The following is a 27,007-nucleotide window of genomic DNA, read 5'->3' on the forward strand; positions in this document are numbered from 1 at the left end:
TCTGGAGGCCAATATGATAGCCACTAGGCACATGTTAATTATAATCGTAACTAAAGTCTATTTAAATGGAAAAAGCCACATGGAGCTAGTGGCCACAGTATAGAACAGAGCATAAGGGAGTTTACTATAATAAGTCTTATCACTTTTCTGTAGCTCTGAACATTGTTCAAAATAAGCAAATTATAATTTTTAAAAATTGATTTCAGAGCGGGAGATAGAAACATCAATGATGAGAGGGAATCATGGGTTGGCTGCCTCCTGCACGCCCCCTCCTGGGGTTTGAGCCCACAACCCGGGCATGTGCCCTTGACCGGAATCGAACTCGGGACCCTTCAGTCCATGGAGCTCTATCCATGGAGCCAAACCGGCTAGGGCAAAAGGGTATCTATTTTAAAGCTTAAAGAGGCACACACCTTGACAAAGACCAGACACAGATATTGGCATTATCATAAAGTAGCTTTATTACATTTCTTTACCGTCTAAAAAATGATTACAAAAAAGAATACTTCATTTAAGCGTAATACTGTCTTTATGGACGTACCGTGGTTGGGAAGTAGAGTTTAAGGCCATGAATACACGTGAGAAGAGAATGGGGACAGAGGCAGTACCCCTGTGGCTCCCTGCCAAGCCAACGGGCACCAGGGGAGAGGGGAACAGGGACAAATATGGTGTCAATGAGCTCTTGTAGGGGCTTAAAATAAACCACCGCTGGCCCCGGGCCAGGACACACAGGCACACGACACCAGGACCGCGGCTCAGAGCCGCCTCCCATCACACGCCAAGGCATCCTCAAGCAGCTTCGGTTTTTTTCTTTCCAACTCACACACACACTCTCCCCCTCTCTCCGGGGTGCCTCCCTCCTTTGGCCACGCAAGCTCTTTTGTCTCAGGTACAGAGTAAAAAAGATTCTGATCCCCTTCAAAATCAAAGCAAGCCAGACTCCATCCGCCAGGAAACCCACTTCTGTGGGAGGGGAGCCAGCGTTCCGCAGGACCGAGTGGACACGTGAGCGCTCAGGGCCGGCTCCATCCCCGGCGGCCTGGCCGCCACCCTGGCCGCAGGGCTGCGGACTGGCCGGGGGCAGGACACCTATTAGCCAGGGGTCTCCCTCCCCGGCCGCAGGGGCACGTGGGGAGGCTCGGAGCCGCTCCCCTTTCTGTTTTTGGTTCACAGAAGGAAGGAAAAGGAAAGAGAACTCGGTCGAGATCCTGGGAACAAAACCGGCCATTAAGGAAACTGTGAGTGTCTGGCGAGCCCCAGTCCAGCAGGCTCTGCTCCAGGCAGCGCCGGAAAGCCTGTAGGTTAAAAAAAAAAAACCCAGCTGGCCCTTGTTTGGTTTTCGGCAAGGCCCTGCCTCTTTAAGTTTGTGCTGGGAGCCCTCTGGGGGCAGCCAACTTTTAATTGTGCACACATGGGGTTCCTGGAGCTGGCCCCAGGCGCTGCCAACACACACACACGGCCTGTTTTCTTTCCTTTGAAGAGAAATTCTGGAGCCTGCGGAGGACCTGGGCGGCCCGTACCCTGGGTTCGAAACCCAGGGACGCAGCAGCCACTCTGGGAACAGGATTCATTTCCTGTGTCTCCGGGCCTGAAGGATTTTCTAGGAAAATTAATGTTCGCTGGGGCCTCCATGCGGGGAGGGGCCGGAGTAATTTCTCGATACGAACTGCTCCCACCTCTGGGCTGCTGAGTCCTGGGGCTCCCTCCCTCCCCCCATGTCCGACCTGACGGGGTGGACGCTGCCAGTGGCAGGAGAAAGCAGAAGAAAGGGCTGCATTTCCTACTCCGGGTGACAAGGACTGCATCCGTTTTGTGAAGAGACCAAAATTCCCCCGAAAAAGCTGTCTGCGGGGGGAGTGGACACAACACTGCTACATACCAGACAGTTACGTGGGGGCCGAGGGGGAGTGAAGCCACTCCAGACCACGCCCGTGAGTAATGACACTCATGATTAGAGTGAAAATATGCATTTCCAGTGACTTTCAGATTTGGCAACAGGTCCTACGACGGCGGTTGGAAAACACAGTGCGCTCCCCTCTGGCCCTCCTCCGTCCGCCACCGCCAGCCGATGGTTCTGTTCTCCATGAACCCACGCCCAGCACGGCCGCCGGCGCCCATCTCTGTGGGAATGAGCTTCGGTCTGCGCTGTGGCTGCTTTGAACTGGGGGGCGGGAAGACCCGCTGTAAGCTGGAGTCCGGTCGCTGCTGGGAAGCAGAGGAGAACCACGTGCCTGTGAGACCCAGGCCTCGGTGGGAAGGAGTGGGGTCGGCCAGGGAGGAGGGGCGGCCGCTTGGGGCTGCCTGGCCTCGGAGGGGAGGCGCCCGGGTCCCCCTCGTGGCTACTCTTCCGCGGAGGACGATGCAGGGCTTTCGTCATCCGACATCGGGGCGAACTGAAACGACAAGCACAGTCGTTGTTGGCGTCCTGGCCTCCGAGGCACCGCGGTGAGTGAACAAGAGGCTGCGATCCCTCGGCCCCCAGGAGGCCACGTGACGGGGAGATGCCTCCAAGAAGCAAACAAATAAATGCAGCGGAGGATTTTCATCAGGGACGGGGACGGAAGGGAATGGAGTGGACGGCGGGTGGTCGGGGAGGGCCTGTCTGAGCTGAATGCTGCTGAGGGGCCAGCCAAGGGGCAGAGCAGGCACTGCAGGCAGGAGAGCCGAGCCAAGGCCCCGAGGGAGCAGGGAGAAGGCTGGTGTGGCTGGAGCTCAGGGATGGGGGGAGGGAGAGGGGAGGGGGGAGCTGATGGGCTTTAAGGATGGCTTGGGCTTTCTCTCCAATGGAGGAGGAGCCAGAGAGGGCTGTGAGGAGGAGGCATTGCTGACTCAGGTGTCCGCCATGACCTCTGGCTGCTGAGGGGAGGGCAGACTGAGGGGGGTGAGGCTGGGGGAGGCAGAGGCTGTAGCAGTGGTCCAGGTAGACAAGGAGGATGGGGGTTCCTCCCTCCGAGTCCCTGGGGCAGGAGCACAGACCAGAGGGCGAGCCATCTCCAGCCCCATCACCCCATCTTCCCGCTGAGGAAACTGAGGTGATCGGGGCGTCACCCCTGAGGCCCGGGTGGGTGTCCTGAAGCCGGAAAGCTCGGAGCCTCAGGAGGACCTGGGAGCCAGGCGAGACGGATGCATGTCTGCAACCTCCCTCTCTTGGACCTTTTGGGATTCGCTGTGTTGACACCCACGATGCCACCCTTGAACCCGAACCCGGATACGCTTCGGGGCGAGTGCAGGTGTGGGTGCGGGGGGAGGGGGGAGGCGGCAGGAGGCTCCTGCCCGTGACCAGACGTCCCGCTTTTGGCAGGACAGTCCCGATTTTTAACAATTATCTTTTTGACAAATTGTTGTTAAAAATCCGGACATCTGGTCACCTTACTCAAGGCCTCTGCACACTGACACGCTCCCGGCAAGACCCACAAGGCCCGGCGTGACCTCCCGGCCCTCCTCTCCTCCGTGGGCTCCCAGACGCCCCTCACCCGCCAGGGAAGCCCGCCTCGGGCCGTGGCTCTGCTCGCTCCTTCCGCCCGGAGGCCACTAACTCGCTTCCTCAGCGTCACAGTTTCATGAAGGTCTCAAGTGGCTCCTCCATCACGCACTGTCCTTCCTCTCCTGTTCCATATCTCTCTCCAGGACTTACCGTCCCCGGGCTGTGATACACCAATCTGCTTATTTTGTCTTTTATTAGAACGTCTGCTCTAGGAGGGGCAGAAACTTTTTTTCCTGTTTTGTTCAGTGCCGATTGCCAGGCCAGGATTAGGGCCAGAGACAGCCAGTGCTCTGTAAATACTTCTCAAATGAGTGAATGGCGATTAAGAACATGCACTTGGCCTGGCCGGTGTGGCTCAGTGGTGAGCGGTGACCTATGCCTCAGAAGGTCACAGTTTAATTCCCAGTCAGGGCACATGTCTGGGTTGTGGGCTTGATCCCCAGTAGGGGGTGTGCAGGAGGCAGCCGATCAGTGATTCTCTCTCATCATGGAAGTCTCTCTCCTTCTCCCTTCCTCTCTGAAATCAATAGAACTATATTTTAAAATCATTTAAAGAGCATGCGTTTGGAACCGGATAGGTCTGGGTTCGAATACTGAGATGTTGACCATGATCGTGCAGCCTCAGCTCCCGGTGACTCATGGCCTCGTGGGGCACCATGAAGGCTCAACAAGCAGATGATGACTGAGTCCCTGGCTCAGGACCCATACCATCAGCTCCTCATAAACATCCGTCCACTCCCGGGCCCAGCCCTGCTCCCCCGCGCCCCGCCTGCTGGGGCGCAGACTCACCGAGCACTGGATGTTCATGCGGGAGTACAGCATGGAGGCGATCTCGCTCTGCCCCGCGTCCAGGGCCACCATCAGAGCCGTGCTCCCGTCCTGTAAGCATCGCGCGGTGAGGACGCGGCACCAGCCCCGCCCGCCCCGGGCGCACCTGAGCGGGACTCACGCGGTCGGCGAGCGAGATGTCGCAGCTGGGCACGGCCAGCAGCAGCCCCGTGATCTCCTTGTGGCCGTGCTCGCAGGCGCACATGAGGGCCGTGGAGCCGTCGTCGTCCTGCACGTTGACGTCCGCCTGGCAGGCCAGCAGCGCCTTCACCACGTCCGCGCGCCCGTGGCTGACCGCCAGCATCAGGGCCGTCTGCCCGGCCTGCACAGCACAGCACAGGCTGCTCCACGCAGGCCCGAGGCACGGCCCCCCCCAAACCCGTCACAGCTCCCACGACCCGAGGCTCCCAGCGCCCGCTGGCCTCCCTGTATCTCAGACAGGCCTCCCACCCTGGGCCCTGCACCTGCTGGCCCCTCCCCGTTCCGCTGCCTCATTCCCGCAGGTCTCGGCTCCCATGTCTCCTCCTCTGAGATGCCACTGGCCTCCCCATCGCCACCCCACGCCCACCTACAGCAGCCGCCTGGCTCACAGGCGCAAACAGGTGAAAATGTTCGAAGCTGAGACCTGTGCACGTCTCTGTATGTCAGCTGAACCTCCACAAAAATTAAATCAGTGCTCCCAGCAGATGAGCAATAAGCACGCTGTGGTAAACCCGCCCTCCAGAATGTCATTCCGCCTTAGAAGGGAACGCCACACCCTGCGAGGGGGAACCTTGAAAACACTGCGTTCGCTGACAGAGCCAGACACTAAACGGCGCATCATACACGACGCCATTCGTCTGAACCACAGCGGGCAGATCCAGAGGCGGAGAGCGGAGAGCAGACCGGGGGAGTGACTGCTAACGGGGTTTCCTTTAGGGGTGATGGGAATGTTCGGAGGTAGATTTAGGGGACGGTGACACAACACTGTAAATATATTGTACTAACTGCCATTGGCCTGTACACCTTTCAAGGGTAATGTGTGAATCTCACCTCAGTTAAAAAAAAAAAAGTAAACCAGCCCTAGCTGGTTTGGCTCAGACACAGTGAAGACCTACGGACTGAAGGGTCCGGGTTCCATTCCGGTTCAGGGCACATGTCCCAGCTGGGGGCTCGATTCCCAGGAGGGGGCGTGCAGGAGGCAGCCGATCAATGATTCTCTCTCCTCTCCTCATTGATCGCTGCACCCTGCTCTTCCCTCAGGGCGTCTGTGCTGCTCCGTTCCCTCCCCTGGCTGTCCCGCCCTGCTCCTCCGCCTGGACCCCGTCCACATCCCGGTGGCTTTCAGTCTCCTAGCTGCTGCTCCCAACATGCAGCTGAAGGAGATTTCAAATCAGAAAGCGGTCGCACGCGGCCCTGATGGAATGCCCCCAGGGGCCTCTGCAGCCGAGTCCAAACCCCCTGCAGGCCTCCGTGCCACCTGACTGAGCGGCTCCTGCCCCCTGGCTGGGGAGCACCAGGAGGGAGGGGCCGTGCCCGCGGGCCACCTCTTGAGCCTCTGGCCTCCGCCTGGTGCCAGTGGCTCCCCAGCAGCATGTGGGGCAGTGTCAGGCTGGGAAGGCTGGAGACCCCCTCGACCTCCCCATCCCCACCCACTCCCCCAGAAGGCCCTGCGCCTGCGGGGAAGGCACGCGAATGGGGCTCTGGAGCTAGACCCCCGGTTCGAAGCCCCTCCTCTAGCGGGACCTTGAGAAAACAACGCTGCTTCTCTGAGCCTCAGTTTCCTGTCTGAGGAGCGGGGACTCTGGCATGAAACCAGGTCACCGGGGCCTGGCGTGCGGCTGGGACCTGGTCAGGGGGCAGGGCTGCCCGGTGTGCAGTGCCCGGGCCTACCTGGCTGGCTTTGGCGTTGACGTCTCCGAGCCGGAAGAGCTGCAGGAGCGTCTCGATGTCGTCCTGGGTCTTGAGGGCGGCCAGGGCGGTGAGCATGATGGGGCTGTAGCCGGCACGGTTCTGCTTGTCCACCTGGCAGACACCTGGGCGGGGCAGGCAGACACCAGCCTCAGACCCCCTGACACGGCAGGCCCCTCGAGGCGGAGGGCGGGCCCTGAGGCCCGGGAGCCGCCCTCTCAGACCGGGAGCCGCTCCCTCGGACCGGGAGCCGCTCCTTCGGACCGGGAGCCACCCTCTCGGACCGGGAGCCTCTCCCTCGGACCGGGAGCCGCTCCCTCGGACAGGGAGCCGCTCCCTCAGACCGGGAGCCGCTCCATCAGACCGGGAGCCGCTCCCTCAGACCGGGAGCCTGGCTCCGCTCGACCACGAGCTCTGGGCATCCTGTCTCCTCCGTCGTCGAGGTGTGGCCGGACCCCCTCCTCTCAGACGGAGAGCCCCGTCTGCCCAGGGTGTGTGTCCCATTCTCACTCCCCTAAACGGAGCCCCCCGCCCTTTGTGACTGAAGCCGCTCCACCCCTCCACCAGCCTGGGCCCCCCGCATCGGCACCGAATGTAGGGCTGAACGCCAGTTCCTCAGACTGGCCTCTGCCTCCTCCATCAGGCTGGAGTCTTCACCAGACCAGGAGTCTGTGCCTCCCCGTCTGACCAGGGAAGGAAGACCTTTTCCTGCTGAATGGGGGACCACATCTTCCCTCCAAGCCCCAGACTCACAGCCACGTCCGTCCGTCCCTCAGACGGGTCCCGGAGGCCTGGCCTCCTTCCACGGGGGTCTGTGTGGATGGCGGGAGGCCGTGTGCTCCCGAAGACCGCGGCTGCCCTTTCCAGAATATGGGGCGTCCGGGGGGGGGGGGGGGGCCTGCATCTCCCCCACCCCCCCGCCGAGTGGGAGGCCGTGTCTGCCCAGCCAGACCACCAGACCGGGGACAGCGCGCCCGGCGGCTCACCGCTGTCCAGCAGCTGCCGCACCACCGGGAAGTTAGCGTGGGACACGGAGTAGTGCAGCGCGGTGTTGCCGTTGCTGTCGGCGATGTTGACCACGTAGTCCAGCAGCCGCGAGGACATGGCCCGGAAGGTCACCAGGTGGCGCCGCACGAGCTCGGGGTGGGCGTCGCTGCGGCAGGCCAGGCGCAGCCACTCCTGCAGCACCGTGGTGTAGGCCACCTTCTGCCCGGGGGGAGGGGGAGAGGAGGGCTGGGAGGCTAGGCCCCGAGGGGAGCCTGGAAGGGGAGCACGGGGACCCCACCCACACGAGCCCCTGGAGCGGTGCTGCACCCCGTCCTGGACCAGGACCCTGGAGGGAAGTGGAGACAGGCAGCCAAGGTCTGTGGAAGCTGTGAGCATCTCCATCCGGGGAATGACAACCAGTGGAGGGGATGTGCCAGCCCCTCCCCTCAAGCTCCCGGAAGGACCAGGGACCAAGGCCGGCTCTGCCAGCAGGCGATCATCCTCAGGTCCCTCTCCCCTCCCCCCCCACCCCCCGGCCCCTCTCTAAGGCCCGTGACTCAAGCACCCCCCACCCCCCCACCCCCGCAGGCCGGCAGAGGGACAGAAGGAGGCCCTGCGGACAGGAGGCGCCAGGGGGCGGCGGGAGGAGGGCCCTCCTGTCCCAGGGCCGCGTACCAGCTCCCGCTCGGAGAGGGCGTTGGGGTTGTCCAGGTACTTTTCCAGGGCCAGGCAGGCTGAGATGAGGTCGGGGCTTAGCTCCATCCTGCGAGGGAGAGGGGGTTACCCCAGCCGCCTGGGTTTCCTCATTTCCCACATCCGCCTGGGCACTCACCGATCCCGCCAGGGCCCCCCTGACTGTAACCCTCAGACGCCCCCTTCGCCAGGAACACGTTTTCACATCACAGCCCACAGGGCGTACGTGGAGAACAGACAGACTCGGAGAGAGCATGGACACACAGGCTAGTTTACTCCAAGTGGCCAGAGGCAGGTGGGAAATCTTTTCCTGATGCCAGATTTTTCATCAAAGGATTAAAAAAAGATAAACAGGATGGACAGGTGGGGCAAAATGTCCCCAAAAGGCAGGTAGCTTAAGGACTTTAATCCTAACCCCACAGCCAAACTGCCCCCCTCCGGCCCTTCCTCAAAGCCTCAGACCTTCCGGGTGCCCAGAGGGAGAAATGCTTCTGTGCTCACTTAGACTACGGTGCACGACTGACGGGATGTTCACTCAGAAGGCGTGGAGGGTGGGACTGGGGGTCACCCCTGCCTCCCACCCAGAGCACTGACCGGATCTCCTCCGCGTTGGACCCCGAGGCTCCCCCTCGCTCGGGCTCCCGGGGCGGCGGGCGCTCCTCCGGGGCGGCCGTGGGGGCTGCGGTCCCCGCGGGCCTGGGCGGGGCGGCCTCGGCCACGGCCGGCAGCCGCGCCTCGGGCTCCGGGGTCTCGTTCCCGGTGCTGTCGTTGTCGGAGTTCTCGGCGGTGCTGGAGTCCTCGGAGGAGGACTCGCGCCTGGGGAGGGTGGCGGGAGGAGAGATGCTGCGGGCGGGCCCGGGTGTGGCGGGGGCCGCTGGGGGCCGCTGACGACTGGACCCGGTTTCCCCGTCTGCCAGCCGCGGACGGTGTCGGCACGGACCTCACAGGCCTGCAGGGACGTGGCTCAGAGCGCCTGGCACAGTGAACCTCCACAGACACTCGCTGTGGCTGGGATGGCGCTGGGGGCCAGGGAGGGGCACTCTCTCCCTTCCACCCTCCGGTGCCGCTCACGCCCCGCTCCTGGTCCAGACCCTCCCCCCCCTCGATGGGCCCCTCATGCTTCTTGCTTCCTCCGGACGGAGTCTAAGCTCCTGGTATTCGAGGTTTCAAACTGCCCCTGACCATCGCTCCGATGCCTCCCATTCCTCCTGTCGCTCTGCTTCCTCTCCCCTCTGGGCCTGGCCCCAGGCCGTGCCTCCACCAGGGGAGCCCTCTTACCCCCTCCCTCACTTTGCCAGCCCATCCTGGGGCGCCGTGCCTCCCAAGATCCCCCTGGCTGAGTGCCCTCCTTCCTGCTTCATCCAGGCCGGGAGCTTAACCTGGCACCTTCTGTGGCTACGGCACCAGCCCTGCAGCCAGACACCGAGCAGGCTCCTGGGCACACGTGCGTTCCAGCGAGGCCCTCGGCCTCACCGGGCCTCATTTCCCCTCCCGTCTGCTGTGCTTTCGTTAGGTGAGGGCACCCAAGTGAGGGGCTCAGGCCGGGACTTGGTCCACGCTCGGAACAAACAGGGACTGGAAGCTGGGGCGTGGGTGGGGGCTCTCTCACCCGCCGTTGACCCCCACAAACTGGAGGCTCCGCTGGTGGGCCGCGGGGTCCGCAGGCTCCTCTTTCCGCTTCATGATGGACCGTATGGCCGCCTGGGGCCCGCCTGGGGGGGGGAGGGGCTGGTGTCACAAGGGCCTCCCGAAGCCAGACCCGTGCCCAGGCCTCCAGCGCTGTCGTCTGGGCGGCACCCCACTCACCCGCACCTCCGGCCTCCTCCGGTTCGCGTGGGGCAGCCGGCCTGGGGGGCACCCCGCCTGCGTTCTTCGTGGGCGGTGCCAGGGCTGCTGCGGACCCTGGGGGCGCCGAGGACGCCGCTGCAGACGCCCGAGGACCTGGAGGGGCGGAGGCGGCGCTCACTGTGGGAACAGCGGAGCACCCACAGCGGCAACGCTCCTCCCGTCCGCGCTCTGAGGACTGGCTCCTCATCAGCTCCTCCGGCCGGGGAAGGTGGACGGTGGGCGACTGCGGGAGAGCAAACGGAGGCACCGGAGGGAACGGAGGAGAAGAATCCAATCCCAGCCCTGGCTGGCTGCCTGGCCCCCACGGGCAGGGACAGGGAAGGTCCTGCGACCACAGGATGCTGGCTCACGACCCCTCTCCGACCTCCAACGACACGCGAAGTGCTGTGTGGTGGTCACTGCAGGGAATCATGTCTTCCAGGAGCAAGTATGTGACCTCGGGCAACTCATGTAATCTCTCAGTGCCTCAGAGAACGGCATGCCTACTTCCTGGCAGCTGATTGGACGGAAGACAGGAAGGCGAAGAGCCTACAACAGTGGTCAGCAAACCGCGGATCATGCAGGCCATTTTGTAGTAAGATATGTGTAACGTGAAGTTCTCCATTTTAGAAATTGTAAAGTGTCCGGTTCGGCAGTGGTGCGCGATCAGTGCGATCGAAACTCCGTGGCCCGGCGCAGAGGTCGTTGTCGGCCGGGCGAGTCCATTTTGAAGAAGTGGTTCTAACGCCGAGCCACACTCCCGGGGCCAAAGAGCCGCATGTGGCTCACGAGCCGCGGTTTGCCGACCACTGGCCTACAACAATGTCTGCACTTGGGAGGGCTCAAGAAGCATCTGTTAATTCAAGAGAATCGTAAGCTCTATTTTGGTGAGACTTCATATTATGATTTTTTTTTAGTCTGTCCTTTCTTTTATAAAAGATTTTTTGATGGACTTTTATTGAATTTTTTTTAGAGAGAGAGGAAGAGAGAGGGAGAGAATCATGGATACAAGAGAGAACATGGATCAGCTGCCTAAGACATGCCCCCGCCTGGGGATCGAGCCTGCAACCTGGGCATGTGCCGTGACTGGGAATTGAACCTGCAGCCTTTTGGTACATGACCATCTGAGCCACACCAGCCAGGACTTTGATTTCTTTTTTCTTTTTTTTTTTAATCCTCACCCGAAGATATTTTCCCATTGATTTTTAGAGAGAGGGAAAGAGAGAGAGAAACAGTGATGTGAGATAAACACATCAATTGGTTGCCTCCTGCACAAGCCCCAACCAGGGCCTGGGATGGGGAGGAGCCCACAACCAAGGCACAAGCCCTTGATCGGAATCGAACCCAGGACCCTTCCGTCTGCAGTGGACGCTCTATCCACTGAGCCAAACCAACTAGGGCTTTAAAAAAAAATTATTTTTAACAAAAGTAGGATTGTGCTATAAATGGCATTTATATCCCGCTTCCTTTTTCCCTTCTTAACTCAATTTTAAGCAGGCACTATTTTAATAAAAAGAAAAAGAAAGAAACAATTGAGCTATTGGAAAATGACAATTGAAACCCCACCCAGGCAGGGATTTAGTTTGGGAAGATAAAAAAGTTCTGGAGGTGGGGTTGGTGATGATTGTACACCACTGGACACTTCAAAATTCTTAAAATAGAAAGTCTCATGTGATACGTATCTTATCACACTTTTTTAGAAAACCCACCTACCCTGTTTCCCCGAAAATAGGACAGTGTCTTATATTAATTTTTTCTCCCAAAGTTGCGCTAGGTCTTATTTTTAGGGGATGTCTTATCTTTCCATGCGCTAGGTCTTATTTTCGGGGAAACACGGTAGTTTGGTGTAAGGACAAAGCTGACTCTGTGGGCATCAGGCCCCGAGGGTGCTCACTGTCCCCTTGGGAACGGAGCCGCAGGAAGAGCCAGCCCGGAGCCCGGTTTGGAACGAGGAACAACAGCTCAGTCCCACTGTGGGGGCTGCCCGAGTCTCGGGAAGGCTCAGGGCCCCAGGCCACGTGTGGCTTCCATGTCACCACTTCCTCAGGACGGCCCCGTCCTGCCCCTGGCTGCACAGGCCGAGTCACTTTAATTCTCTTCAAAATACATATTTCTATTGATTTCAGAAAAGGGAGGAGAGAGAGAGAGAGAGAGAGAGAGAGAGAGAGAGAGAGAGAGAGAGAGAGAGAGAGAGAGAGAGAAACGTCAATGATGAGAATCACTGATCAGCTGCCTCTGGCAGGCCCCCCCACTGGGGATTGAGCCCGCAACTCCGGGCATGTGCCCTGACCGGGAATCGAACTTCGACCTCCTAGCTCATAGGTCACAGCTCAACCGCAGAGCTGAGCTGTGCTGGCGGCTGGGCACTTTAATTCTCTTTAACAGTTAGAGCTGTTTTGACATACACAGTGACTAGTTCCTCAAGTCCTTGGGCAACATTCAAGTCAAGAACAGGGAGTAAATACTTGGGACCAGCCCACAGAAAAGATGAGGCACTTGGCCTGAGCACGCAGACAGCACTGCAGCCAGGGCGTGGCTTGGCCAGGCCAGTTCCGGAGCTGGTTTTTATGAGAATCTCATTTTTTTTTTTTTTAAATTGATTTTAGAAAGAGAAAGAAGAGAGAGGGAGGAAGGAAAGTGGGGGAGAGGAGAGAGAAGCACTGATTTGTTGCTCCACTCATTTATGCATTTCTAAGTTAGTACTTGTATGCACCCTGATCGGAGATCGAACCTGCAACCATGGTGTACTGGGATAACATCCTAACCAATGTGCTACTGGCCAGGGCTCCTGATTTTTTTTTTTTTAACCCTGTCAATAAATTCACGTAAAACAAAAACATTAAGTGGCCAAGTGAAATGTGTCAGGAGGCAGACGGCCAGCTTGCAGTCTCCGTGTGTGCCCCTTACTGAAACCCCTGGGAGGGTCCAACAGCCAGGCAAAGCAACATGTGGCTGCGTGACACAGGCCAGGCACCCGAGGATAAACACTGTGTGAGTCTACTTACAGGAGGTCCCCAGGGGAGCCAGGTTCACAGAGACAAGAAGCAGAGGGTGGGTGCCAGGGGCCGGTGGGGGGAGGTTGTTGAATGGAGACTGAGCTCCAGGTGGGGAAGACAGAGACATTCTGGGGATGGCTGGTGGTGGTGGCTGCACAAAAAACGTGACTGCCGCCTGGCCGGGGCGGCTCAGCTGGTGGAGCATCGTCCGGTGCACCAAGAGGTCTCCGCTTCTTTTCCTGGTTGGGCACAGGCCAGGGCCGTGGCTCCTTCCCCCTGCGGGGTGTGCGGGAGGCAGCCAATCAATCTCTCTCTCTCTTTCCGTCTCCATTCCTCTCTCTCTCTCTGGAATCAATAAAAACTTTAAAAAAAAATTATTCATTTATTTACTAAATATATTTTATTGACTTTTTACAGAGGAAGAGAGAGGGATAGAGAGTTAAAAACATCGATGAGAAAGAATCATCGATCAGCTGCCTCTTGCACACCCCCCACTAGGGATGTGTCCACAACCAAGGTACATGCCCTTGACCGGAATCGAACCCGGGACCTTTCAGTCCGCAGGCCGACGCTCTATCCACTGAGCCACACTGGTTTCGGCAAAACTTTTTTTTTTTTTTTTTTTAAATATGACTGCTGAATACCATTATATGTGGACACTTAAAAATGGTTGCCGCCGGGACCGGTTTGGCTCAGTGGATAGAGCGTCGGCCTGCGGACTGAAAGGTCCCGGGTTCAATTCCAGTCAAGGGCATGTACCTTGGTTGCGGGCACATCCCCAGTTGGGGGTGTGCAAGAGGCAGCTGGTCAATGTTTCTCTCTCATCGATGTTTCTAACTCTCTGTCCCTTTCAATTCCTCTCTGTGTAAAATCAATAAAATGTATTTTAAAAAAATAAAAAAATAAAAATGGTTGCCCTATATATAAATTTTGTTATATATATTTCACCACAATTTTTTAAAAAATGGAAAAGAAAAAAATGGAGTGGCACCATGGCCGCTTTTGCCACAGGGAAAAGCGGGCCCTGCTCCCAAAAGCTTGGGCGGCTCCTGTCATGCGAGGAGGTCAAGGTCAGACACTGCCCTGCTAAAATAACACCAATAAAAATGGTATTTACTGCTGTTATTTCCCTGGGGGGTGGGGCACGCTGATACCGAAATTTATATGGAAAAACTAAAGTCCACGACCAGCTAAGATCATCTTACAAAAATGGGCAGAGACGAAGAAGCCAGCTGGGAGAGAGTAAAACAGAGGCCAGAGCCCGAACGGTCCCGGCAGGGGGTTTGTTACAGGAAGAGATGGGCCCAGGGAACGGGGAGAGAGCCCAGCACGGCCCCGCTCAGGGAACGGGGGTCAGACGGAGGGGTTTCCACAGACCAGCGGCCAAGGGGGGCTCTGCGGGTGGTGCTGGGGAAAGCAGCTCCAGCTGAGAGAGTCCGGCAGGAACCCACCTCAGGCCTTACGCAGAAGTAAACCCTGAAGGAACAACAGGAAGGTCCAACTACAAAGCCGCAGGAAGCAAATGTAGAATGCCGGGGCCTCAGGAAAGGAAAAGATTCCTTTAAAAATTCCTCAATGTCTAACCACCGTGTGGCACACCTGAAACCAATATAGCGAATGACAACTGTAATTGAAAAAATGAAAAACCTCAAAAATGAAACTTCAAATACGAAAAAAAAAATTAAAAATTCCTGGCATGGCTCGTTTGGCTCAGTGGTTAAAGCATTGGCCCTCGGACTGAAGGGTCGTGGTTTCGATTCCTGTCAAAGGCACGTACTTTGGTTGCAGGCTCAGTCCCAGTTGGGCACCTGGGGGAGGCACCAGTTGATGTGTCTCTCTCACATCGATATTTCTCTCTGGCTCTCCCCCTCCCTTCCACTCTCTCTCTTAAAAAAAAAAAATTCTTCAAAGCACAAACTATATGTGAAAATACAAGCTGATCTCACTTCCATGTGGGATCTAAAGACAGACAAACAAACAAACAAACAACACCCTGAACTCAGAGATAAAGAGCAGGGATGGGGGCAGGGAGTGGGCGAAAGGGGTCAAAAGGTACAAACTTCCAGTTATAAGATAAATAAATCTCGGGATATAATGTAGAGCACATGTGTCAAACACAAGGCCCGGGGGCCAAATCCAGCCCGCCAGGCCTTGCAATGTGGCCCGCACCGCGCTGTCATCACTGCACTCCACTGTCAGTTTATGACATTGTCGGTTTATGACTGTTCAGTAAACCATTCGGCCCGCGATTTAGGCTGGATTTTAGATTTTGGCCCCTTCTCTGATTGAGTTCGACACCCCTAATGTAGAGGACGGTGGCTGTAGCTTATGCTACTGTACTGTATATTTGAAAGCTGCTAAGAGTAGATCTTAAACATTCTCATCACAAGAAAAAAAAACAACCTAACTTTATAAGGTGATAGATGTTAACAAAACCTACTGTGGTAATAATTTCATAACATATGCCTACATCAAATCATTAATGTGTACACCCAAAACAAATACAATGTTATATGTCAAATACATCTCAATAATGGAAACAAGTTTTTTAGAGACGATGAGTTTAACTGTATCTGAAATAGGTTTCTATTTGATAAAGACAAACAAACCAACCAACCTCCAAAAGACTCATAGTCAATTGATAGAAGAATTCAGACAGGGAGAAGATATTCGAAATGCCAAAAATGGGCAGGGACAGACAGCAGACACTTTAGCTACATGGGCCATAGTCTCTGTCGAAATGGTGCAAGTTTTGTAAATGAACGGGTGTGGCTGTGTTTTTATAATTTTGAATTTTATGTAATTTTGCTAATGTCACAAAATGTTACACTTCTTTTCATATCGCTCAACCACTTAAAAACATAAAAGCCATTCTTGTGAGCCACAGAACAGCAGCCCTGGCCAGTGTTCTCAGTGGTTAGAGCGCCGGCCCATGCATCAAAGGGTCATGGGTTCGATTCCCAGTCAAGGCACGTCTCTGGGTTGCAGGTTTAATCCCAGCCCCGCTCAGGGTGCATTTGAGAAACCTCACATAGATATCTCTTTCTCTCTTTCCCTCCCGCCCTCCCTTCTTGACAATCAATGGAAAAAATATCCTTGGGTGAGGATTAACAAAACAAATAATAAGAAACATAAAAGTAAAAGCTGGCAGAGCGCTGGATTTGGCTCACCAACCCCTGACCTGGGATGTGCCAGAAATTTCCCAAAATTACCCAAAGAAAGATGGGCAAAAGCTACAAAGAAGTGACCCAAGGAGGAATCTTATTAAACTTATATGGTAATGCCCAACCTCATCAGAAATCAGAGGAATGCAAATTAGAACAAGGAGATGCCACTGCAGCACCAGCAGAGGACAAAGCGTTAGGAGGACACGGGAGACGGCATGCTGGTGGGGACCTGGGGAAACGGGCATCTCAAGCTCAAGCACGGCTGGAGGGTGGGGGTGGGACCAGGGCAGCTTCTCCAGGGAGGACCTCGGTGCCAGCGGCCCTGCTGACGGGCACGGGGAGGAGGGTTGCCGCGCTGTGTGTGGCATCAGGAGGTGGAAGTGACCCCGGTGCCTACCAAGGGCTAAGAAAAATGTAGCACATGCTCGGGCATTCACAGTGACACACTGGATTTATATCAGCATGGAGAGTTCAAAAACAGCGTGTGCAGAAGGGAAATTAAGAAAAGAATGAGATTTTTTTTCACCCTCTAAAGCACAATACCATTTTAGGAAGTTCACACACACAGGGCATGTTTTTCAAGGACACTCACATATCTCAGTGACTCCGGAAGGTGGATTGCCAGGAATGATATGAAGTGGGGTGAGGGGTGAGGGGTGAGGATGGATGGAGAGTGTGTGTGAATGGCACAGGGCAGAGGTTGGCCAACTCCAGCGTGAGGGCCCTGTTTACATTTTTAAGTGGCTGGAAAAACAATTAAAAGAAGGATTCCATTTGGGACACATGGAAATGATATGAAATTGACGTTTCGGTGTCCACACACCAAGTTTTCTTGGCACACAGCCATGCTCGTTTATTAATACATATATATTTATTAATACATATATATTAATACATATATATATTTAAAATATATATTTTATTGATTTTTTACAGAGAGGAAGAGAAAGGGATAGAGAGTTAGAAACATCGATGAGAGAGAAACATCGATCAGCTGCCTCTTGCATCACCCCTACTAGGGATGTGCCTGCAACCAAGGTACATGCCCTTGACCGGTATCGGACACGGGACCTTTCAGTCTGCAGGCCGACGCTCTATCCACTGAGCCAAACCGGTCTCGGCTATTAATACTTATATTGTTTACGTCTGTTTTCATGTTACAAAGGCACCAAATTAATGAAAATGTACACACTAAAAATAGACACTTCTGCCCAGCCTGGGTGGCTCAGTTGGTTGAGCATCATCCTGTGCACTGAGGGGTTACTGGTTCATATCTGGGCTGTGGGTTTAATCTCCGGTTGGGGCACATATGGAAGGCAACTAATCAATGTTCTCTCTCTTATCTCTCTCTTTCTCTCTCTCCCCTTTCTTGGGTGAGGATTAAAAGAATAATAATAAAATTAAAAAATGCACACTTTTGCCCTGGCTGGGCAGTTCAGTGGGTTAGAGTGTCGTTCTGATACGCCAAGATTGCAGGTTTGATTCCCCATCAGGGCACATACAAGAATCAACCAATGAATGGGTAAATAAGTGGAACAAGAAACCAATGTTCTCTCTCCCTCTCAAACCAATAGAAATAAAGAATGTCCAAAGTTGTAGGGAATTTTAAAAAATTAAAATATATATATATATATATATTGGGTCGGCAGCTAAGTAATTGCGGGTTTCACACATATATGGCTTCAGTTGAATTTTTAGGTTTGCAGACGTAGTAAAATGTAAAACACATTTTGTTATTTGATAGTTGGCTATTCAGCTGTTAATCAGTAAAAAAAGTTTTTTGATCTGTTTTGTAGTTTTCGTTTGGTGTTCGTTGAAAAATGGAAAATCAAAAGGAACATTTTCATCATATTTTGCTTTTTTATTTCCGCAAAGGGAAAACGCATCGCAAGCTCATAAAAAGTTATGTGCTGTTTATGGTGACGAAGTCTTAAAAGAACGGCAGTGTCAAAATTGGTTTGCCAAATTTCATTCTGGTGATTTTTCACTCAAAGATGAAAAACGCTCTGGTCGTCCAGTTGAAGTTGATGACGCCCTAATCAAAGCAATAATCAATTCGGACTGTCACAGTACAACACGTGAGATTGCAGAGAAGCTTCATGTATCACATACATGCATTGAAAATCACTTAAAACAACTTGGCTATGTTCAAAAACTCGATACATGGGTTCCTCACGAACTGAAAGAATCACAGTTAACGCAACGCATTAGCAGCTGCGATTTGCTAAAGAAACGTAATGAAAATGATCCATTTTTAAAACGACTGATAACTGGCGATGAAAAATGGGTTGTTTACAACAATATCAAGCGGAAAAGATCGTGGAGCAGGCCAGGTGAACCAACTCAAACAACATCAAAAGCTGATATTCATCAAAAGAAGGTTTTGTTATCAGTTTGGTGGGATTACAAAGGAATTGTCTACTTTGAACTCTTACCACCCAACCGAACGATCAATTCTGATGTCTACATTGAACAACTAACGAAATTAAACAATGCAGTTGAAGAAAAGTGGCCCGAATTGACAAATCGAAAAGGTGTTGTATTCCATCATGACAATGCAAGGCCACACACATCTTTGGTCACTCTGCAAAAATTAATGGAGCTTGGTTGGGATGTTTTGCCACATCCACCATATAGTCCTGACCTTGCACCATCTGATTACTTTTTGTTTCGATCTTTACAAAACTCCTTGAATGGTAAAAATTTCAATAATGATGATGATGTCAAATCGTACCTGATGCAGTTTTTTGCTAATAAAAACCAGAAGTTTTTTGAACGTGGGATTATGATGCTGCCTGAAAGATGGCAAAAGGTCATTGATCAAAATGGGCAATACATTACAGAATAAAGTTATTTAGTTCCATGAAAAAATTGTCTTTGATTTTCTTCTAAAAATCCGCAATTACTTACTTGCCGACCCAATATATATATATATATATATATACACAATATATACATTTTTTTGTATATAATATACCTTAATAAAGCTGGGGAAGAAAAAGAACAGAGTAAATTGAGTTATTGCAACATGGATCATACGGCCCACAAAACTGAAAATATTTACTGCCTCTCATCACTGAGGCTGGAAAAGATGATGAAAAAGAGTAAAGTAAAACAACAGCAGTGTGGTCACCACGGGCAGAAGAAATTTCATTATCTCAGGTTTGGGCCCCTTAAGTCCAAAAGAAATTGTTAAAAATGTAAATTACGGGTCAACCCAGCCAGTGCCGGGAAGGGGTGAGCCCACGGGGGGTGAAGCGATTTGGAATCAGACAACAGGAGCCTCAGAAGGCCCTTCAGAAACTGCCCTGAGAAAACAGACCAGAGGATGCGAATGCTCCTGAGGAAGGACGCTGGCGCGGGACCCTGAGAGTAAAGAACCAAGTGGCTCAAAACAAAAGGCGCCTCCCACAAACTCTTAGTAACGTCAGCAAATGTCCCTGGGATATCGTGATAGCAAAACGATAAATCCTGGCTTCAGGAACCGTGGGCAAATCCCTAACCTGCCTGAGCCTCAGTTTCCTCATCTCCAACATGGGGATTAAAAACACCCCTCCTTATATAGGTGCTGGGGATCTGAATGAATTAAAAAATGAAAAGGGAATCAAATAATGCCTATAGTGAGGGCAGCCTAAATGCTTTAAAAAGTAAAATGAAGGGAAACAACAAATTCCAAGTTCTATGTTTTGGAATTGAAAAATACATATTATTTTGTGTTAAATAATTCAGAAGGAGTCCTAGCCAGTCTGGCTCCGTGGACAGAGCACTGGCCTGTGGACGGAAGGGTCCCAGGTCTGATTGTGGTTAGAGCACATGCCTGGGTGGGACGTGCAGGAGGCAGCCAATCAATAATTCTCTCTAAAAAAATAAATGATAATAATTCTCTCTCATCATTAATGTTTCCAGCTCTCTTCCTTTCTGAAATCAATAAAAAACATATAAAAAAATTCAAGAGGAAAGCAGCAGCTGCGTCTGGGTGGTGGTAGGTTTATGGGAGCTTTATTTTGTGTTCTAGATTTTTCTCTACTTCCCAAAGCTCCCACAAAGAATATGAATTGCTCATATGTTTCAAACAAGAAATACGTTTCAAAGAAGAGCAGAGAGAATTTCAAAGTCTTGGAGGGGCCACAGCTATGCATGTGTCTGGCTGCTCCCTCTTCCCCTGACCTCCGTGGTGCCTTTGCCAGATGGGGGCAGGACTTTGGGGTTCTCCAAGCTTTTCCAGCCCGAGGGGAAGACTGCCCTTCAATTGCGGTGAGCACATTCTACAGGGCGGAGAACTTGGGCTCCTTCTTGCCTCTTCCTCCAGGGAGCCCTCCCTGACCGACACATCTAGCTGACCTACCTAAGCGAATACATGGTCCAAATACGTATCAAGTCCTCTTAGCATTTTATCTCATTTTATTTCTCCTATTGCTCTTCCCCAGCCTAGAAACCAGGGAGGACCTTCCCCTGATGCTCAGGCTATCCTGCACCCTGCTTCCCTAGCCTCATCTTATGCCGGTTTGTTTGGCTGCACCTATACCCCTCCTCACCTCAGGGCCTCCCCCTGCTGTGCCCCCTCCCAGAACACTCTTTTTCCCACTTCTTTGCCCTCTGACTGCTTCTTTCCTTTCACATCTCGGTTCAGAGTCCACAGCTGACCCTTGAGCACCCGTTGTGTGTCTGGTGCCACACGGAACACGGAACATGAACGGATGCATTTAAGCCTCATATTAATCTGGTGACATCGGGCTGTCAAGACCCCCAGTTTGCAAATGAGACACAGAGAGGTTAAATAAATTGCTCAAGGGCGCAGAGCTAGGGAGCAGGGAAGCCCAGCCCCCCGCACCCCGTCCCCCTCTCCCCCATCGAACACGTATCTGTCTCAAACACGGATTCTCTGAAATAACTCTTCACTTGTTTGTTGTGGCTGCCTATTTGCTTATCTCGGGGGCTTTTGTCTATCTTGTGCACCGCTGTGTCCCCAGTGCCTAGAAGCGTTGGCACATCACAGGCGCTCTGTAAACATCTGCTGAATGAGCAGACACGGAAATGAACGAGCTCGGTGGGCCTGGCTGCAGCAAGAAGGAGTTAAGTGAGACACAGGAAGCATCGCCGGGAGGACACCGCTGTCCGTGCGTCCCGACGGCAGGAGGTCCCATGACTGCCCTGGGAGGCATGTCTGGAATGGAGGTTGCCTCTCAGAGGTCCTGAGGTTGGGCCAGGCGGGGCTCCTGGCCGGAGGCCAGAGTCGCAGGGCTGGGTGTTTGGAATAGATACAGCACAGAGGGGTGGTGCCCGGAGCTGGCCAGAAACAACATGGAAAAGCAAGAAAACACAGCTGCGTCCCCACCCTCCAGCTGTGCCCTCGGGTCCCACCGCGAGGCCCTGGGCACCTTAGATCTGAGGTTGGCATGAGCACCTGGGTCCCCCCTGTGAGCCCTGCCGCAGGTTCAGGCTAACGTCGGCTCGGACCCTGCTTCGGCCGCTTCCTGGCTGCGTGACCTCTCCCCAAGCCCCCGTCTCCCCGGCTGTAAACAGAGCTGACCTGAGAGTCATCAGACGCAGACACAAGCACCGATGGAGGGCTCAGCGTGCACGCTAATTCACAAGCATCCCGGAGGGGCTGTGAGTATGCCGCTTCACAGAGAGGGAGGCCGAGGGCCCGCGAGAGCTGCTCGCTCAGGGACACACACAAGAAGTGGAATTTCAACCCAGGTTGCCTTCAGCCCGCTCCGGGCGAAACGCTTCGCACAGCACCCAGCTCCCGCTGGTATCCGATAAAGAACAGCTGCTGTTATTATTATGAATCATCCTGGCAGCGTCTCTGGGAGCCCCAGGGCGGCAGTGGTAGGCAGCTGCCATGCTGTACAACCCACATCCCCTTTCTGGGCATGAAGACTCAGCACTTCCTTCAGGGAGCACCCTCAGGACTTGGCTGCAGCACCTGGGTGGGGCTCCCCTGCCCCAAGGGCCAGGCAGTGAGGGTCAGCGATGAGCTCAGTGTTGGGCATGTGACCCCAGCGGCGATGATGCCACCTCCGGGGTTTTTACTGGCCGTGTTTGGACGGAGGGGCGCCCTGCCCACTGAGCTGCAAGCACAGAGGCGCAGAGCGGGGTGTGTGTGTGTGTGGTCACCTTTGCTGGTCTAAAACAGAAGCCTCGAGGGTGCAGAGAGGAAGAGAAAGAAGGAAAGAGTCAAGAGCACCAGGATCCAGCCATGCCTGAAGCTGTCCCTGAGTTACATTTCCTTCCCATTCCTTGAACTGGTCTGAGATTGCGTCCTGCCACTTACTGAGCAAACAGGGAGGGTTTTTTGCTCAGCAAACCAATTCCTGGGGAGATCCTTCAAATACTTTGTCTTCTGGACACTTCCAGTGTACGAGGCACGAGAACATACATTTAACAGACACCCAGGTGTCCGGCACGATCCCCACACACTGAGTTGGCGGCACAGTTTCGCCCCCTTTGAGCAGAGGAAGAAAGATGCGGATGGATCTGTCTGGTGGAAGGCCAGGGCCGGGGCTGGGGCTGGACCCTACCGCTCCGGTGAAGAGCGATGCCCCTCCGCGGTCCCCCCGCCCGGGATGCTCACCTGCCGCCCCGTTGCAGCTCGGCTCCGTGATGCTGATCTTCTTCACCAGGTGGACGTGGCCCGGGGCTGCCGCGGGCGAGGAGAACGCCGCCTCCACCACTTCGTGGCTCCGGAACACGGGGCGGCTCTCGGGCCCCCCGGGGGCCACCAGGGCCCGCAGCCCCGCCCCGTAGGGCTCCAGGCTCTGGGCCCGCTGCGCGGGGGCCCCAGCGGCCGTGCTGGCCGCCACCTCCACCTCCCGAGGTCCCTCCACCACGCGGACGGTGTCCACGCGGACAGGGCTGTCGGGCGGGGGCCAGGCCTGGGCCTGGGGCTGGGGGCCGGCCTGCCGCGCCTGCGCCGCCTGCAGCTCCTGGAGCGCCTTCTTGAGCTGGGTCTCCAGCACCGCGACCTTGGCGGCCAGGGCCGCCTCCCCGTCGGGCACGCCCAGGTCCCGCTCGCGGACCCAGGTGCCCACGCTCCGCGTCTCCCGCGGCGCCGGGTCCTCGGGAGCCTCGGGGAGGTCGAGGCAGAGCTCGCCGCGGCCCCGGGCCCCCGAGGGGTGGCCCAGGAACTTCTGGCTCTTGAGCTGCACCGTGAGCTGCCGCTTCTCCTCCTGCAGCACCGACAGCTTCACCTGCAGCACGGGGATCAGCTTCACCTGCTCCTCCAGCTGCCGCAGCTTCCGCAGGGCGCCCGCCATCTGCTCCCGCACGTGGGCCAGGTGCCCGGCGCTGGGCGGCACGGGCGTGGACATGCCCGAGCCCCGGGGCGTCGGGGGCGGCAGCCCCACCCCCACCAGGGAGCTGGTGGAGCTGGCGGCGCTGGGGGCCAGGGAGCCCAGGCCCGCGGGCGCGGCCGCCTGGTCCTCCAGGCGGCGCCGGGCGTCCAGCAGGGTGCGCTCCACCCGGGGGTTGAAGCCGCCGCCGCGGGCCTCCAGGGCGCCGTACTGCGGGTAGAAGCCGCGGCCGCAGTAGGAGTAGGCCGAGTGGCGGCTGTCGGCGCTGGCGTTGGAGCACAGCGACTCGGTGGAGGTCCACCAGGAGCCGGGGCCCCGGGGCAGCGAGCCCAGGCGCGGCCGGCGCTGCACGGCCACGCGGCGCAGCGTGTGGCCCTTCTCGATGTCGTCCACGTACTTGAGGAAATCCAGGTCCAGGCGGTAGCCATAGGGCGTCTCCACCGAGTAGGGAGGCTCGGTCTCCTTCGGGGGGAAGGCCGGCGGGGAGGCTGGGCCAGGGGTCCCTAGGGCGGGAGGAACGCTAAGGCTTCAGAACGCCGCTGTCCTCGGCGGGGAAGACTGAGCCCCCCCTTTCTCCTTCCCCCCAGAGCCAAGATTTATTTGCCCGAGAGATGGGAGCCCGCAGGCCCTCAGCAGCTAAACTGGGTCTCCAGTCTCAGCCGCCCCCCCCCCCCCCACTCCCAACAGGGCCATCTCCCTCTCTGACCCTCCAGGACAGTCCGGTTGTCTACATTCAGGCCCTCAGGGCAGGGCTGTGTTCCTCACCACCCCCCACCCCAGGTAGGGCCCTCTCTCCCCCAAGACCCCTCTCCCCGCCCTCAGGCCTCCAGGGCCGGACCACGTCCCACCGCCTGGCAGGAGTCTGACCTGGAAAGGGGGCGGGCACGTGCAGGACTTGGGCCATCCTCCCCTCCGTAGATGCTCCTCAAGCGTCCGGGAGGCCTGGAGTCAGACTGCCTTCAGCACCGGCTGAGGCTCACCTGGAGAGGGGGCGTGGAGAGGGAGTCTGGAGGGTCTGCAGGGGGAGGGGAGGGGACGTGGCCACCACCCAGTCCCAGGTCAGGACCCTCCTGTAGGCGTACACCCAGCCACGCTGTGGAAAGGGCTGGGGTGGGGTGAGGGCCCTGGGGCCTAGAACAAAGGAACCAAACCTCCCTGCCTGCCTGCACATCTGTCCAGCCGCTGGACAGTCTCCAGCTGTCCCCAAAGCCCGCCTCCACAAGGCCCGCCGGCTAGGAGCCCCGAGACCTACAAGCCCACCCTTCCTGCACCCCCTTCCCTCAGCCCAGGCCAGGAGCAGGTCTGGGGTCAGATGGGGGCTGAGGTGGGCAGGGGGCTGGGGTGCTAATAGGGGGACAGCTACCCTGAAAGAGACGCAGAGACAAAAAAAAAAAAAAGAGAGAGAGCTACAGCTCAGGGCAGGGGACCCCAAAATAGAGCCGGGTCAGGGAAGTGGGGGAGAGAGGGCAGGGAAAATTGTGGGGAGGCAGTGAGGAGCAAAGCCTTTCCCCTTTATGGAAACAATTTTCTCTAAAAATAAACAGTTTCGCTGCCGGGCTACACGAGAACTTCCTGCCCACCCCCAGGACACGTCCGGCTGGGGAGAGGGGTGCCCAGCAGCCGGGCGGTGGCCCGGGAAGTCATGGGGGTATGAGGAGGAAGTCAGAGGGGGCGCCTGGAGGCTGCAAAGGGGAGGGACAATCAGGGCCTCTCACTCACTCCCCCTCACCCCCCTGGAGTCCAGCCAGGGTCCTTTTGTCCCAAACACTCCGTCTGAGCCTATCCAGTCCTTCCTGCTGTTTGACCTCCAGCTACCCTATGGCAGAGGCCCAGGCCCACCCCTTACCAGCCCGTGGGTGCAGAGCAGCGGGTACCTGGGAGGGCGGGCCAGGCGGGACACCGGCTGGGCATGAAGGCGGGGCTGGGGCTCCAGGGGCTGCCAAGCTGGTCCTTTTCTCACACCCAGTGTCTCTCGGTCAGTCAGCGTCTCGCTTTATCTCTCTCCACGTCTCTGTCTCTGTGTCTCTCTCTGTACTTCCTTCTCCCTGTCTCTCCACGTCTCTGTCCTCGCTTCTCTGTCTTGCAACACCTGGAACACGCAGCCACCAAACGTAGGAAGGTTGGTTTTCCACCTGCCTGCAGGCTCCCTCCCCCTCTATAGGACAGGATTACAAATAATTTCTGGGGACCCGAGAGAGGGAGGCAGGGTGCAGGATTGGAACAGCCTGTGGGGGCGCCTGGAGGTGGGCAGGGATGGGGTGAATAATAGCAGCAACACTGATCTGTGCGTCAGACAAACCCACCCCACCAGATGGGGAGGCACGGAAATGTGCAGTGACTGGTCCCGGGTCACTGGGTGGGTGAAGGGCTGGTCCTGGGTTTGAACCTAAGCCTCGCAGATCCCCCCGCTGCAGGCCTGGCCACCCTCCCCCGCACTCCACATCCCTCCCGCCCATTTCCCAGGCAGAGAGGGGTCTGGGGGTCTCCAGCCACCCGGCCATCCTCAGTGAGGGCAGGCAGCTCCAGGCGGAGAAAGCAGAATGGAAGCGGGGATGTCTGCGGCTGAGGCCCCTCTCCCTATGTGGAACCCCTTGGGGCACAGGGAGGGAGGGGGACACAGATAGAGGCAGAAAGGAAGACAGGATGAGCCCGGGTGCGCCCGAATGCCCAACCGGGTCTCCCTAAAGACCCCCTGGCTGACCAGCCTGGATGTCTCTGGGGTCTTCCCGCCCCTCTCCCCGCCCCAAAGATGGGGTGAGAGGACCCCACCCGTGCAGGGAGGGGCGGGGCCTGCGGGGTCCCCGGCTAATGGCAAACAGCTGCCGCTCCCCACGCCGGCCCAACCGCCAGGCCCAGGCCCAGCCCCGCCGGACGCCCGGTCGCCTTCCCCGCGCCCGGGGCCTGGCTCTGGGCGGCCGCCGAGGGCGCAGAGAGACGGAGCGGGGCCGGGGGAGGGGGGGGGCGGTGGAGGGACGGAGCGGGGCAGAGGGGAGAGGGGAGGCAGTGACGGGGCGGAGGGGTAGGGCCAGAGATACAGATGGGAGAGGAGGACGGGGTGGGGGTGAGGAGCAGGGACGGGGGTCAGAGACGAGAACCGGGCAGAAACACTCAAAAGTCCGCAAAGTTTGGGATGAGATAGTGGAGTGAGAGGCAGCGGCTTGTCCACACCCGCGAGGCTCTGCCGCGGAGTTGGCGGCGGCGAAGGACCACGCTCGAACCCCGAAGCGGACTCGAACCCCGATCCGACCCCCGGCCCTACTCGCCTCCCGCGCTCCGGCCGCCGCCGTCCCCGCGTCCCGCTGCCGGTGCGTCCTCCGCGCGCCGCCGCTGCCCGGCCTCCGGCCTCGGCGGTGGCCCCGCCCCTCCTGTGGGCCCCGCCCCCTGCCCTCGGCGATGGCCCCGCCCCCTGCCGCCTGCGGGCTGGCAGCGGCGGGAGGACGCGATCGCACCTGGACGGCAGGTGTGTGCGCGCATGGGGGCACCAGTCCGTGTCCCCGCGCCTCCCCTCCCGGGTCCCGGACCCCCCGCTGTCCCCCCTCCTGCTGCGGCTGGACCGCTGCGGGGGGCGGGGAGGGCGGGACTGGCCCGGCCCCAGCTTCGCGAGGGCGCGGAGGGCGGGCAGCGGCGGACGGAGCTCCCCCTCCCCCAGCGCAGCGGGCCGAGGCTGGAAGCGGCCCAGCGCAGGCCTGGTACGCGGTGACCGCCCGCCGCGGGGCGGACAGGGAGCTGGGTCAGCTCAAGGCTGCACAGGCCGCAGCTGAGGCCTGGGCTCTCTGGCCGGCCGGACCGGGGCTCCAATCCCAACCCCAAGCCTTTAAGGGCTCGGTGCCTCAGTTTCCC

The 27,007-nt window shown here is 56.9% G+C and overlaps 1 protein-coding gene across 4 annotated transcripts; it reads right to left on the reverse strand.

Moving 5' to 3' along the window:
* Positions 1-437: 437 nt before the first annotated feature.
* On the reverse strand, positions 438-26,560 carry KANK2 (KN motif and ankyrin repeat domains 2). Of its 4 annotated transcripts, XM_084885766.1 has the most exons (15): positions 26,431-26,560; positions 25,042-25,256; positions 24,035-24,147; positions 22,450-23,670; positions 9,689-9,823; positions 9,492-9,594; positions 8,477-8,698; positions 7,865-7,952; positions 7,189-7,408; positions 6,185-6,327; positions 4,434-4,634; positions 4,274-4,363; positions 1,739-2,393; positions 1,072-1,707; positions 438-1,039 (listed from the first exon to the last, which is right to left on the reverse strand). In XM_084885766.1, exons 3-13 carry the CDS (start codon positions 24,069-24,071, stop codon positions 2,340-2,342), a joined length of 2,514 nt encoding a protein of 837 aa, XP_084741892.1. In that variant the 5' UTR covers positions 24,072-24,147; positions 25,042-25,256; positions 26,431-26,560; the 3' UTR covers positions 438-1,039; positions 1,072-1,707; positions 1,739-2,339. The 4 variants fall into 4 exon arrangements, with proteins under 4 accessions (XP_084741892.1, XP_084741894.1, XP_084741893.1 ...); XM_084885768.1 differs by having other exon boundaries at positions 438-1,707; positions 9,695-9,823; XM_084885767.1 differs by having other exon boundaries at positions 438-1,707; positions 7,189-7,405.
* Between the last annotated feature and the right edge of the window lie 447 nt (positions 26,561-27,007).

The sequence above is a fragment of the Pipistrellus hanaki genome, assembly GCF_964339955.1.
Source record: "Pipistrellus hanaki genome assembly, chromosome: 5".
In the NCBI taxonomy this organism is placed as follows: Eukaryota; Metazoa; Chordata; class Mammalia; order Chiroptera; family Vespertilionidae; genus Pipistrellus; species Pipistrellus hanaki.